At 39.0% G+C, this 14,366-nt stretch overlaps 1 protein-coding gene across 3 annotated transcripts in view; it reads right to left on the bottom strand.

Annotated features, from left to right (window-relative positions):
* Window positions 1-14,366, bottom strand: part of GRIA4 (glutamate ionotropic receptor AMPA type subunit 4) — a gene marked incomplete at its 3' end in the record, with an annotated part of 354,667 nt that overhangs the window by 72,399 nt on the left and 267,902 nt on the right. For all 3 annotated transcript variants that reach the window (XM_084248455.1, XM_084248456.1, XM_084248457.1), the window contains exon 5: window positions 13,323-13,376. In XM_084248455.1, coding sequence (XP_084104581.1) covers window positions 13,323-13,376 — 54 coding nt within the window. The remainder of the gene's footprint in view (window positions 1-13,322; window positions 13,377-14,366) is intronic.

The raw sequence follows: 14,366 nt of genomic DNA on the forward strand, positions 1-14,366 counted from the left end.
CTGATCCAGATCAGATCACAGCTGCCCAGGTCCCCGCGCCTGCGACCTAGGCTTGCGGGGAGACCGCGGAGGCCCTCCCTGAGTGAGCAGGAACAAGGCGCCCAGGCAGGGAAGCGGGATTCAAAAGGCGCCATTCCCGCGCCACTGATCTGGGCTACAGCCCGCGTCCTGGAACTGAGGGCTTTGGAACTGAGAGCCGGGGCACGAAATTAGGGGCGTGGGTTCCCCACGACGGTGGGGCACAAGGCAGACACAGCACCCCAAAGCCGTTGAGGTGTACCCTACCATCCCCGCTCTGCTCCCTGTCCCACGGGGTGGAAAATCAGCTCCCCAAGGGCTCTAGGAGAGATCTCTGGCGCCACCTAGCGACTTGAAGCCAGCAGGGGCTCCTGAAGGAGCTAGTGGCCAGCTGGGGAGTTAGCCCACACTGGGCCCCTTCCGAACAAGTAGTCTGAGCCCACAGGGAGAGCGAGCACCCACAGCCGGGGCAGACCAGGCGCGCAGAAGAGTGTGCCTGAGACCAGACGCCCAGGGAGTGTGTCCACATCACCATTTTAGAACAGGGACATTTCTTCAGTAAAGACTACCTGCAGAAGGCTTCCTCAGGAGCCAGAGGTGAGCGGGGGAAGTTCGCCCACGCCAGACCCCCTCTGGCCTGCAGTCCAAGCCCAGAAGGGGAGCAGGAACCCACCGCCGGGGCAGACCAGGCGCACAGGGGAGTGTGTCCCCACATCGGCATTTTCGAACAGGGACCTTTCTCCAGTAAAGACTGCTTGAAACTGACAGATGACTCCTGGAGGAACCAGAGGGGAGCAGAGAAGCGCACCCAAGATGCCGGCCAGTCCCAACAACACAGTGTCCCAACGCATACGGCAAATTAGAAAACAGACAGTAGGGAGGAGAAGAACCACACGCAACCTAGCAACTCTCCAGAGAAAAAGCACACCACAAAAAGAAAACCAGCCCCCAGATTGCAACGACAATAACTTGGAAGAATTTCTGAGCCTTCCAGAAAGAGAATTTAAAATTGCCGTGATTAAAAAACTGACAGAAGTCATAAAGGAAAACAATGATAAGGGAAAAATAATCAACGATCAGAAGAATGCAATTGAGTCCCTAGAGAGGGAAAACAATGGTCAGAAGAAAGAAATTGAGTCCCTAAAGAGGGAAGTAAAAGAAATGCAGGAGATCAAAGAATTAATGGAAGAACTAAAGAATTCTGGGAAAAGCAATGAAAGCAGAATAGATGAAATGGAAGAACGAATAAGTAATCTTGAAGACACAGAAATAAAAAGAACCAAAACAGAAAAGGAAAGAGAAGTACGAAGGAAAAAGAACGAGGAAAGACTTCGGGAACTATCTGACTCCATGAGGAAAGGAAATATAAGAGTTATAGGAATACCAGAAGGAGAGGAGAGAGATGTAGGAACAGAGAAAATATTCAAAGAGATAATTGAAGAGAACTTCCCAAATGTGAAGAAGGAGCTGAAAATTGATATACAAGAAGCAAGAAGAACACCAAACTTCCACAACGAAAGGAAAAATACAGCAAGACACATAATAGTAAAGCTCCCAAGAATCCAGGACAAGGAAAAAATAATGAAGCTGGCAAGAGGGAAGAAACAGATAACATTCAAAGGAAAACCAATCAGGCTGACATCAGACTTCTCCGAAGAAACACTACGGGCAAGGAGAGAGTGGAGGGACATAGTCAACAGACTCCAAGAAAACAGATGCCAACCAAGAATACTCTATCCCGCAAAGCTCACCTTCCTCTTTGAAGAAAGAATATGGACCTTCCCAGACAAACAGAAACTCCGGAATTTCATTGCAACTAAACCCCCACTCCAAAAAATACTACAAGGAGTCCTAAAGCCAGAACCTCAGAGGGACGAATAACAATGAAAGAAGGCCAAAAAAAAAAAAGTTATTAAAAGAATAAATAAATAAAATCAAAGGAAAGACAAACACAATGGCAAATACAGATGTTAGCATATCAATATTAACTCTAAATGTAAATGGACTAAACTCTTCAATAAAAAGACACAGAGTTGCAGCCTGGATTAAGAAACAAAACCCAACCTTTTGCTGTCTCCAGGAAACACATTTAGCTACAAAAGATAAAAATAGGCTCAAAGTTAAAGGATGGAAAACAATCCTACAAGCAAATGGACCAAAAAAGAAAGCAGGAACAGCTATACTTATATCAGATAAAACAGATTTCAAACTCAAAAAGATAAAAAGAGACCCCAATGGTCACTACATTATGATCAAGGGAACAATACTTCAAGAAGAAATAACACTCATTAACATATACTCACCAAACGAAGGAGCACCAAAATATATCAGACAACTGTTGTCCTCTCTGAAAACAGACATCAGAGAAAACACATACGTATTGGGAGACTTCAACACACCACTATCAACAATGGATAGATCAACAAGACAAAAAATAAGCAAAGAAACCAAAGCTCTAAATAAGGACCTAGAGCAATTGGGCTTAACAGACATCTATAGAACACTAAACCCCAAAAAAACGGAGTACACATTTTTCTCAAGCGCACACGGATCATTCTCCAGGATCGATCACATACTGGGGCACAAGACAAACATCAACAGATACACCAAGATTGAAATCATATCAACCATCTTTTCTGACCATGAAGGCATCAAACTAGAAATAAACCATAAAAAGAAGGCAAGGAACTTTCCTACCTCATGGAGATTAAAAACCACACTACTGGAAGACCACTGGACTAATGAGGAGATCAAAGAGGAAATTAAAAAATTTTTTGAATTGAACGACAAGGAGGACACCAATATCCTAAATGTATGGGATGCAGCAAAAGCAGTAATAAGAGGAAAATATATAGCAATAGAAGCTCACATCAAGAAACAAGAAAGAACGCAAAGAAACAACCTAATCTCGAAGCTCAAAGATCTAGAAAAAGAACAACAAAAAAACCCCAAAACCAGTAGAAGAAAAGAAATAATAAAAACCAAAGCAGAAATAAATGAAATTGAAACTAAAAAAACAATCCAAAAGATCAATGAAACCAAGAGCAGGTTCTTTGAAAAAATCAATAAAATAGACAAACCCCTAGCCAGGCTCACAAAGGAAAAAAGGGAGAAAGCACAAATAAACAGGATCATCAATGAAAGAGGAGAAATCACAACGGACACAGCAGAAATCAAAAGAATAATCAGTAACAACTATGAACAGTTATATGGAAACAAGTTTAACAATCTAGAGGAGATGGACAAATTCCTACAACTCTACAATCACCCAAAGCTAGATAAAGAAGAAATAGAACACCTAAACAGACCAATTACAATTAGCGAAATTGAAATGGTTATCAAAAACCTCCCCAAAAACAAAAGCCCAGGACCTGATGGATTTACAAATGAATTCTACCAAACATTCAGAGACGAATTAGTGCCTATCCTTCACAAACTCTTCCAAAAAATTGAGAAGGAAGGGACAATACCAAACACGTTTTATGAAGCCAACATTACACTAATACCAAAACCGAACAAGGACAACACAAAAAAGGAAAACTACAGGCCAATCTCCTTAATGAACACTGATGCAAAAATCCTCAATAAAATTTTAGCTATCAGAATCCAACAATGTATCCATAAGATAATTCACCACGACCAAGTAGGATTCATTCCAGGGACACAAGGATGGTTTAACATCTGAAAATCAATCAACGTTATCCAACACATCAACAAAAAGAAATATAAAAACCATATGATAATATCAATAGATGCTGAGAAAGCTTTCGACAAAGTGCAACACCCATTCATGATAAAAGCCCTTGAAATTCTTGGGATACAAGGAACATACCTCAACATCATAAAGGCCATCTATGACAGGCCAACAGCCAGTATCATTCTCAATGGTGAAAAGCTGAAAGCAATTCCATTAAGATCTGGAACAAGACAAGGATGTCCACTCTCACCACTGCTTTTCAATATAATACTGGAAGTCCTAGCCAGGGCAATAAGACAAGAGAAAGACATCCAAGGAATCCAAATAGGAAAAGAAGAAGTCAAACTATCACTATTTGCAGACGATATGATATTATACATAGAGAACCCCAAAAACTCCACAGAAAAGCTAATTCAACTCATCAATCAGTTCAGTAAAGTGGCAGGATACAAAATCAACACGCAAAAGTCAGTAGCCTTCCTATACACAAACAATAAATCTGAAGAAGAAGAAATCAAAAAGACCATCCCTTTTGTTATTGAAACAAAAAAAAAATCAAATATTTGGGAATAAATCTAACAAAAGAGGTAAAGGACCTATACAAAGAAAACTATAAAACACTGTTAAAAGAAATAGAAGACGACACAAAGAAATGGAGAGACATCCCCTGCTCATGGATTGGAAGAATAAACATTATTAAAATGGCCATCCTTCCAAAAGCAATATACAGATTCAATGGTATTCCAATCAAAATTTCAATGTCATTCTTCAAAGAAATAGAACAATTATTGATGAAATTCATATGGAATCACAAAAAACCCCGAATAGCCAAAGCTCTCCTGAAAAAAAAAGAAGGGAATGGAGGCATCACACTCCCAGACTTCAAACTATACTACAAAGCCATAATCATCAAAAAAGCATGGTATTGGAACAAGAACAGACATACAGACCAATGGAATCGAATAGAAAATCCAGAAATAAATCCACAGATTTATGGTCAACTAATCTTTGACAAAGGAGCAAAGACTATGCATTGGAGCAAAGAAAGTTTGTTCAATAAATGGTGCTGGGAAAACTGGGTCGCTACATGCAAAAGAATGAAGCTTGACCACTACCTCACACCATACACAAAAATCAACTCAAAATGGATTAAAGAACTAGACATAAGACCTGAAACCATAAAATATATAGAAGGAAATATAGGCAAAACACTACGTGATCTGCACATCAAAGACATCTTTACAGACACATCACCCAAAGCAGTGATAGTGAAGGCAAAGATAAACAGCTGGGACTACATCAAATTAAAGAGCTTTTGCACAGCAATAGAGACAATAACAAAAACAAAGAGAAACCCCACCGACTGGGAGAACATTTTTGCACCCAACACTAATGATAAAGGACTGATCACAAAAATCTGCAAAGAGCTGATGAGACTCAACAACAACAAAGAAAATAATCCAGTCAAAAAATGGGCAGAAGAGCTAAAAAGAAACTTCTCTGAAGAGGAAATGCAAATGGCAAACAGGCATATGAAAAAATGTTCAACATCACTTGTCATCAGGGAAATGCAAATCAAAACTACCATGAGATACCATCTTACACCAGTGAGAATGGCACATATTAAAAAAACTAGCAACAACAAATGTTGGCGAGGGTGTGGAGAAAAAGGAACTCTTCTGCACTGTTGGTGGGAGTGCAAACTGGTCCAACCACTGTGGAAAGCTGTGTGGAGATTTCTGGACCTACTAAACATAGAGCTTCCATATGATCCAGCAATTCCACTCCTAGGTATTTACCCAAACGACACAGAAACCTCAATTCCATAGAACACCTGCACCCCTATGTTTATAGCAGCGCTGTTTACAATAGCTAAGCTTTGGAAACAACCCAAATGCCCAAAAATAGATGACTGGATCAAGAAGATGTGGTACATATATACCATGGAATATTACTCAGCATTCAAAAAAGATAAACACATGAAATTTGCCGCAACATGGATGGCGCTGGAAGGGATCATGCTCAGCGAAATAAGCCAAAAAGAAAAAGAAAAATACCGGATGGTCTCACTCGTAGCAGGAATCTAGAAAACTTAAATAAGGGACCAGGAAAATGAATATAAGAAAGTGAAAATCAAAATCAACAAAAAACTATGAACCAGAGACACTTTTAGGGGGGCGGGGGCGGGAGGGGAGGGATTGGGGTCAGAATGGGGGGGCTGCAATTGTATGGGGAATATAACAATAAAATTTATAAAAAAATATATACGTTTTTAATTTTGGTATTTATCATAACGTCCCTAGGAAAGGCAGGGTGATACTGCAGAAAAAAGCTCAGGCTCTGAATTCTACCTCTGTAACTTTCTTGCCTTTAAGTTTCTCATATGTAAAATCAAAATGATAATGCTATAATAGCTAGCACATCTGGCTTGAATTCAGTAAATGATCACTACTATTAACAAATTTACTCCACAAATATTTATTTTATGCCCATTATGTGTCAACTAATTTGACAGCTCATAAGTAACATTCTGATTTCCAGTGAGAAAGAAACTAGGCACCAGAAAGCAAACCTATGTTTCTGAATGGGAAAAAACACTGTCCATCAATCTCTAGCTAGTAAAATGTCAGTTGAACATTTGTTTCTACCAGAATATAGGACAGACCCACAGGCAGGAAAATTTCAGTTTTCTAAAAACCACAGTGATTCCTAGTGCATTACTTGCTAATTGATGACATTATTATTCTCTTTCAGCAGTGGCTGAGATAGAAGGCCTGCCAAGCTTGCTTCCAGGACCTGAGCCCACAGCTGCAAGGCATGCAGGCAAAGCAGCAGCCTTTAGAAAAAGCACCAGACGTGATGTCTAACTGATAAAATAACAGCCACATCTTTTTTTCTGATTTCATCTTGTCATTGTGCTGAAGGTAAAGGAAAAAAAAAAAATGGCCACATATGATTATAAACACCTCTTGGTTAAGATCTGAATGAATGGTGAGTGGCTAAGTGAATTTTAGCTATGTCTATTTGACTACAGGTGATAATTTTACATATTTTAAAAATAATTTTATATAGAAAATTCATATGATTTAGAGGAAGAAGCAGTTTCCTTAGAGATACTAACTTCAGTGGCTGTTTGGATTTCAGTTTTTTGCCCAGAGAGTATGGTAGAACTCAGAGTTTTGGGCAAACTGCAACATAAAATTGGTAACTCCTCATTCCTGGAAATTCAGTGGTTAAGCAACTAAGTGAACAGTGCCTCAGATAGCAAAGGAGAGCCTAGGGGAAAGGCATTCTACTTGTTGAAATGGCTACTGCTGCTGCTTGCATTTCATAATGGTTGGTGATCTCCTAAAAAATGATCAATTTTCAACTTGGTTTTCCTTTTACTTCTATTTACAGTTCACACATCTTCTGGAAGAAAAGTGACAGGGGATAAAGAAATGTTGAATAAATTATAAGATTTCAGATATTCAGATGACTGTTGACATAAAACTATAGAGTCATCACCTCATAAGTGTTTACTAAACATTCATCCTTTAGCTCAATGTAACAGAGATAACCTTTCTGCTATCTTGCATTTCAGATTCACAGGTTGATTAAATCACATTGAGATAGCTCTGGTGCAGTTAGCAGAAGGACCAGAAGTATAGTGGAAGAGAGCTCCTCTTAACATCTTTTAAAAATTAGATTGTTGGGGCCTCCATGGTGGCACAGGGGTTAAAGACAGTGCTATCAAGCTATTGCCAGCCACTGCAGCATGAGTTCAATTCCCTGGCCGGCCAGGGAGGTGACCCACATGGCACAGCAGACATCTCCAGTTTCGCCTGTTGTTCTCCTCAGCACTGCATTTCAGTAGATCTGCCTGTTCTGCTCCCTACTCTGTCTCTGGTGAATCCTCTCATCACCCCACACCTCTGGCCTACACCCCAGCTCTTGTATGCATAAATAAATCAATCTTTAAATAAACAAACAAAAAATTAGGTTGTCAAGAAATTGACTTAGAGAGTGAATGTTTGATGATTAAGTAGAGAGATGATAGATTTAGGCATGCATAATGCAGAAAAATGAAAAAAATATATAGGAAGCATAAAGAACGAAAAAGTATGGGAAGCATAAAGAACAAATTAAAACAATGTCTCCACAGTCATGGAATTTTAATGGGGGGAGCACTGCTTTTAGGTAAAAATGTACTAGGCTGCAAATTTTGTGAACTGAGTTCTAGTCTCCATTCTGACACTAACTAGGTACCTAAATGTCAAAAAAAATCACATTACTCTTTATATCTTCATTTTTCCTCACCTTTTAAATGAGGCATGAATGGGGTGTGCACGAGTGTGTGTCAGAGTGTGTGTGTGGTGTGGTGAGGAAGCTGTGGAACATGCTCAGTTAATCTGTAATCATATAGCTTGAACATTCTATAATTTGATACTTCTTTATATACAGAATCAGGTGTTTCCCTAGATATAAGTTGAATATATTTAAAAAATTAAAAATCTAAATAAATGAGAGCGAGATTTTCAGAATTTTTCTTGTAGGTGCAATAAATGTCATTAATTGCTTTTGGTGGCCATATTTACATTATCTGACTGCTGGAGGAGAGAAAGATTTAAATGTAAATTCAAAGAATGTTTCTAAGGCCAGATTTCTCTTAAGAGTGATATGGTTACTTAAGTGAATGGTCACTGTGGGGGCTATATAAGGTATTTACTTGTCTGTGAGTTTGTTTATTTATTTGAACTTACTTATTTATTGTAATCAGACAGGACAGTTTCCATCTTGCTTTTGATCTGTGTAATCTTGGGAAAATTACACTGAATTCCATTTTCCTATCTATAGAATAAACATCTATTTTAAAGATTAACTAGGAGAATCATGGTACCATAATAAATACAATGACATGAGCTGGGTGCTGAAGGATACGCCATCATTCGTAGATAAAGTTGTAAAATAAAGACCCATTTTCCAGGAAATCTAGTTAAAACACCCTGCTATATTTATGCTCTAGCCAAATTGGAACAGGCAGTTGAAGCCAAAGACTGGTACAGGTGGCACCCCCTGGAAGGGAGGATTGATAGCTCCAGGCAAAATAGCAAAGTATTGGTGGGGTGGAGACCCTGATAAGAAATATGAGGGACTGCAGAAGCAGCCCCCAGGGGATCAGTATTCAGAATTTCAGCGTTTTCGGATCTTCAAGAATTCCAGTTGAAATTAGAAGGTTATTGTGGGCCTCTGAAGGACATGAAGAGGCTTCCAGCAGCCAACCTTAGTTCAGAGGCTTTGCAAGCAGCCAAGCAACTGAAAGCATTTCCAGCTTCGCTGCTGTTATAGCCTGAAAGGAAAGGGAAGATGCCATCTTGGGAGCACGACCTTTTGTTTGGGATAGGGGTGCCACATCCTCAGTAGCGGGAAGATACCGTTTTGGGAGCTTTGTGAACAGGTCTTTAAAGCACTGGACACTGCTTCTGGTAAGGTTAACAGCCATTTTGGTCTTGTTATAGGACAGGGAGAGGGGCAGCCCAAACCCCGCAAACCTGCCTATTCTAAATGGGTTCTGCCATCCGCCGCATCAACACAAAACATATGAGACTTTAATGGGAAGGAACTTTAATACAACTAGGAAACAATAGAGGAAAGGCAAATAATCTAGTTTCTAAATCAAGCACCCAAAGTTACCCGTCCCCTCGTGGGTAAAAGTCCATCCATATGGGATTGGCCCAGAGCAAGGCCCCAAAGCCTGCCACAAGTCTAAAGCATCTTCCAGTGGGGACCCACAGCAAAGGGTCAGAAACAAGCAGACAAGCCCGGAAGGAAAAGAGCAAAATCAACATCAAGATAAAAGCTGCCATTGTCACCTCCCCATGGGTCTCACCCACATGTGTCCCCCGTCCACGACCAAAAAACAAGCACAGTTTCTTCACGTGTCTCTAGGCTCCATCCTGCTTCCTTTCTCAGTCTCTTCTGCAGCTTCTCCTCTTTCTGCTCAGCTCCACCTTCCCTTGGGTGGGGCAGGGAACCTCCCCCTTTCCTGGGGACCACCCTGTTACAGTCTCAGTAACTCTGTTTTCTCTGGTTTATTAAATAAATTCCATTTTTTTTTTTGTTCTCTAAACCTGAGTAGTCTTGCAATTAATTGTGCACGTGGATGAAGAACTCAGACAGTGACCTGTAAACTATTTGGGCACTGTCCTTGGCCAGTTTTAGTGCCTCTTGCTGGCCTATATAAAAATCACCCAATAGTTTTCTTTACATTCCTCCCAAACAAGTTACTTTGCTTCAAATTCCTGTGGGTTTCATCTTACTGACTTAAGGCTTCTAAAGTATACAGACAATACTCAAGATCTGTGAGTGTTTCTGTGGGTGAAATAAAAAAGTGGAATTAAAGAATAATGAAATCACTCAAATGCAAACTATGATTCCTTCTAAGTTACTAATTGAGTTAGAAAAGAAAGACACAAGAAAAAAGACATCACAGAACTTATATGATGAGGTATCAAAATATTGGCACACAGTCCATCACAATACAGAACAGCTTATCTAAGTTGCTGTGTGAAGATCCTAAAATTGCTATTGAGAAATAGTAGCACTAGGGTAAGATTATGGCTAAATTGACCCTGTGTCATAAAATTATTATTCATGATGATTTTCTCCTCAGGAAACTATGATACAGGCAATAATGACAGCCACATTGAATTTTTTTTTTCTCTTTACTTTTTCAATCTCTGTTTTCTTCCACTGTATTTCTTCTTGAAGCAGAAAAATTGGGTGAGGTATTGACATCTGATATTTACCAGCCTGTTGCTCAATTCTTTCTTATCAATCACTACTATCCTCACTCCCTTCTTCTTATAGTGTATGATGCCACCAGTCCCAGCTCTTGGGGTGGACATTTTGGTAAAGTGCAAGGGAGCTTGGTATTAGGATTGAGAGTCAAGTTACCAAGGTTCTTCATTAACCTTTCTGAGATAGGTTGAAGGCAGCTGACTCTCTTCCAAGGAATTGTCTTCAGTGAACATCTGAGAAAACTCTGGGGTCAAGGCTGTGTTAAACTTCTTTGATGAATACATTGACTGCCTAGTCACAACTTGAAGACACTCCAGAATTTTGGGGTTCAGGTAGAAGGTGATGCTGAAATTACTGTTAAAGTAGCCTGGAAAGAACTATATAGTCCACAAAGAGCAAGAAAAACCTGAACTAAATAAAGCCTGGAGAGGGAAAACTGCTCCTGCCCTTTTTGAGTTTGCAAGGGTACTGATGTATTACTTGTGGCTGGACCACAGGATGTTGGACAGTATCTGGTACAGAGGAAGTTTAAAAGATTTCATGAATAAAAATAATGCATGCATTCTATACTATGGGTGCATAGGGTGATTGTGAAGCCAGAAGTGGGGCTATCAGATTGGATACATAGGCACAGCTTTTTGGAACAAGTGATTGTTAACTAGCATTGGGTGGTGTCTGTTGGTAGATATGACACATAAGCTAAAGCTGTGTAGATAAAAGATTTTTTTTTAAAGATTTATTTATTTATACAAGCACTGGGTATAGTCAGAAGCGTGGGAGGGTGAGAGAATTCACCAGAGCCAAAGCGGGGAGCAGAACAGGCAGACTGATGAAATACACTGCTGAGGGGAGCAGTGGGTGACAGGAGAGATCTGCAGGCCATGTGGGACCCTAACCGGTGGCTGGGGATTGAACCGGTGCTGCAAAGTCTGCAGGCAGCTTTGCAGCCCGGCGCTCAACCGCTGCACCACCATGGAGGCCTGAATGAGGGATATTCTTAAAGGGCTTTGTGCATTAAGATAAATCTTTCATCCTAAAGGATGTTATTGGTGCAGTGCTTAGATTTAAAATGCTTAATCTGGTAGAATAGGTAACAGCTGGGGCAATCACTATATCATTTTGAGAGTCACAGGAAGTTCAATGGAGGTGGGAGGTGATAAGAATTAGCAGGTGATTAGGGAAGACCAGAGGGTCTTTTCCCTTCATGAAGGGTGTGATTATTTTTACAATATTGCAGCGGGAGTTAATGAAATAATTAAACAGGATAATGATATGACCATACCTATCTTTAAAAAAATAACTGGAAGCAAAGTGAACAAAGAACTGGAAAAGAGAAAGTCTAGGAGCAAAATTGGAAAGCAATTTTCTCATTTAAATCCATGAAAACAGACTAAGTAAACCAGCAGGTAATATTTTCCTGTCTCTAGCTTCTTGGAACTTTTTAGGAGAGAGCTTTATTTATTGGGATAACATGTGCTTATACCAGTACCACTAGATATTGGGTAAGTCTAAATACAACACATGTGTACCCACATACTAGCCACAAAAAGTACCAAAGAAGGAAGATTTCAGCAATCTTTCAATCTTATAATTTTTTACCCATTTTCAATTTGCAACTGTTAATAATAGTGACAGTGAAATATCATGAATGGGAGAGGTACATGTCCACTCACTTAGATATCAGGCACAGTTCATGCTGTTTAGATGGTGTCAGTTCTCTGTGAGTCTTCTTGGACCCTCATCAGCCTAATGTGTGAGTGATATAGGGAAGGGATCCTCCTTTTTTTGGGCTTGCTGGAGGTGAGATGCCAACATGCTGCAATAACTGCAAAGGCTAAAACTATCAGTGGGGCATAAGAAACTTAAACCTATTCCCATTTCATTAAGATATGATGCATGGGACTGAATCATAGTTAACTGAAGACACAAACTGGACATAAAGATAATTAAAAGGCAAATTTAAATAATGCTGAAGTGCACTCACAACCAACTGTGTCCTTATGTTTATGTTACGGAGGTGTCACTATGAAAAGAGGAGGAGCACTATAGAGCACTAAACTGGCACCATTTTTTCCCGCCCCCACTTATATGCAGCCACCTTGGATTACAAGTCCCAATATGCCATGAACCAGACTTACTGAGCAGGAGAGCTACTGGGAAGTAGGGGCGGAGTAGAGCAGATTACTTAACAGGGAAGGGAGGGCCTGTTGCTCGCCTGTGACCCAACTCGCACCTGATAATGCTAGGAAGGAAACTTGGAGGAGACATGCTGGAGAGAGACATTATTTGGTAACTTTGAATTCTGAATTTCTCCTACAGTTCCAGCTCTTTGCTTAACCCCTTTTTTGTGGTTTCCCCGCCAAAAGGTACTTTTGGGCCTCAGTGGCCCTGCTTCAGGCTGACAGTTTGGCTGTGCATTTGCGCATGAGGGTATGGGTAATTCTGGGGAGGGTTATTGGGAAACTATTATTAGAAATACTCTTCTCTCTCTCCATGCACACTAATTCTGTTGAAGATTTGTCACAATAAGAGTTTGCTTCCTTTGTTTTTGTGTGGTGACTGGCTGCACTCTTTTAGAGCATACACTCCTAAGTAGTTTGGGACCCCTGGGTGGCTCCTAAAATTGAATAATATTGTATTTACATACATTGACCCGGCCATCTGTATTTTAGTCAAAGAATTTAATTTAAGAAACCCATATATTTGTGATATTCTGTAAGTTGTTTCTCTGTTTAGAGGACTGTTATTTTAAAGAAATCCAAACATATCTATATTGAAATTCTGCATCTATAGGAAGTTAACCAATTAGGAAATAAGGGATTCTTACCAAGTTTGCAATGATATAATGGTAGCCTTTAACATGCTTTCCAACACTCACAATCTGTGAAGAAATAAGGAAATAAGAGACAATCAATTTAAATCTTACTGAATGATTATATTCTTTAACATAGAATTTAACATTTCTAGCATACTTACATATGGAAATATGATGAGAAAATTATATAGCTTCCTTATAAAACTGATTTACTTTTAATTAGGAGAAATTCAGAAGTCATTAAAAATTAAGTAAAAAAAAATACTGCTTTAATTTCAATCACATTGTATAAATGACCAATCATTTCACTACACCTTGTTCAGAAAACTAGTATGCTATGATCCCTGCAGGGAATGACAATGTCACAAAACAATCGATAGCTCAGATACATTTCAACATGAGAAATTTAAGTTAATTTCTGCACAGATAATTTAGATGTGCTTAATTTACTGACAATTTATAGAAATGCATGATGGATTGTTGGATGTCTATGACTCATAAGAATGATTCTAAGTAGATTACATTATTGTCCTAAGCAACAAGTAAGGTTTTTTTCTGATATCACAGAATACATAGATAATTCTTACCTGAATATGGATACAGCATTATGCTATTATTAAACAAACAAAACAACAAACAAGAACAAAACAACATCAAAGTGTTTTTCTCTTTGCTAAATTATTTTTTTTTTTATTTCTAAGAATGTTTTTATGAATGCTTAGGAAACTGGGAACAAAATTTTTGAAAAAGGAAAAACTGTATTTTATGTAAAAGTACAACTTTATTTCACACAAAACAGAAAACTCCTATTTTCTATAAAACTGAAAATTACTTCAATGAGAGAAAATGTAATGACAGTCTTTATACCTCATTGGTGTCCTCCAAGGTAACAATATAACATTTCATATGCTTTCATCATAAAATAAAAATTTGAATTGTATTTAATATTTTAATATTCTCTAAAAATAATTATATATAGTTACCTGTATATAAAACAGAACAAAATCCTTTCAAATCCAGAACATATGAATTATGCTAAAAAAGCAGTTTTGCCCA

The sequence above is a fragment of the Talpa europaea genome, assembly GCF_964194135.1.
Source record: "Talpa europaea genome assembly, chromosome: 12".
Lineage (NCBI taxonomy): Eukaryota > Metazoa > Chordata > Mammalia > Eulipotyphla > Talpidae > Talpa > Talpa europaea.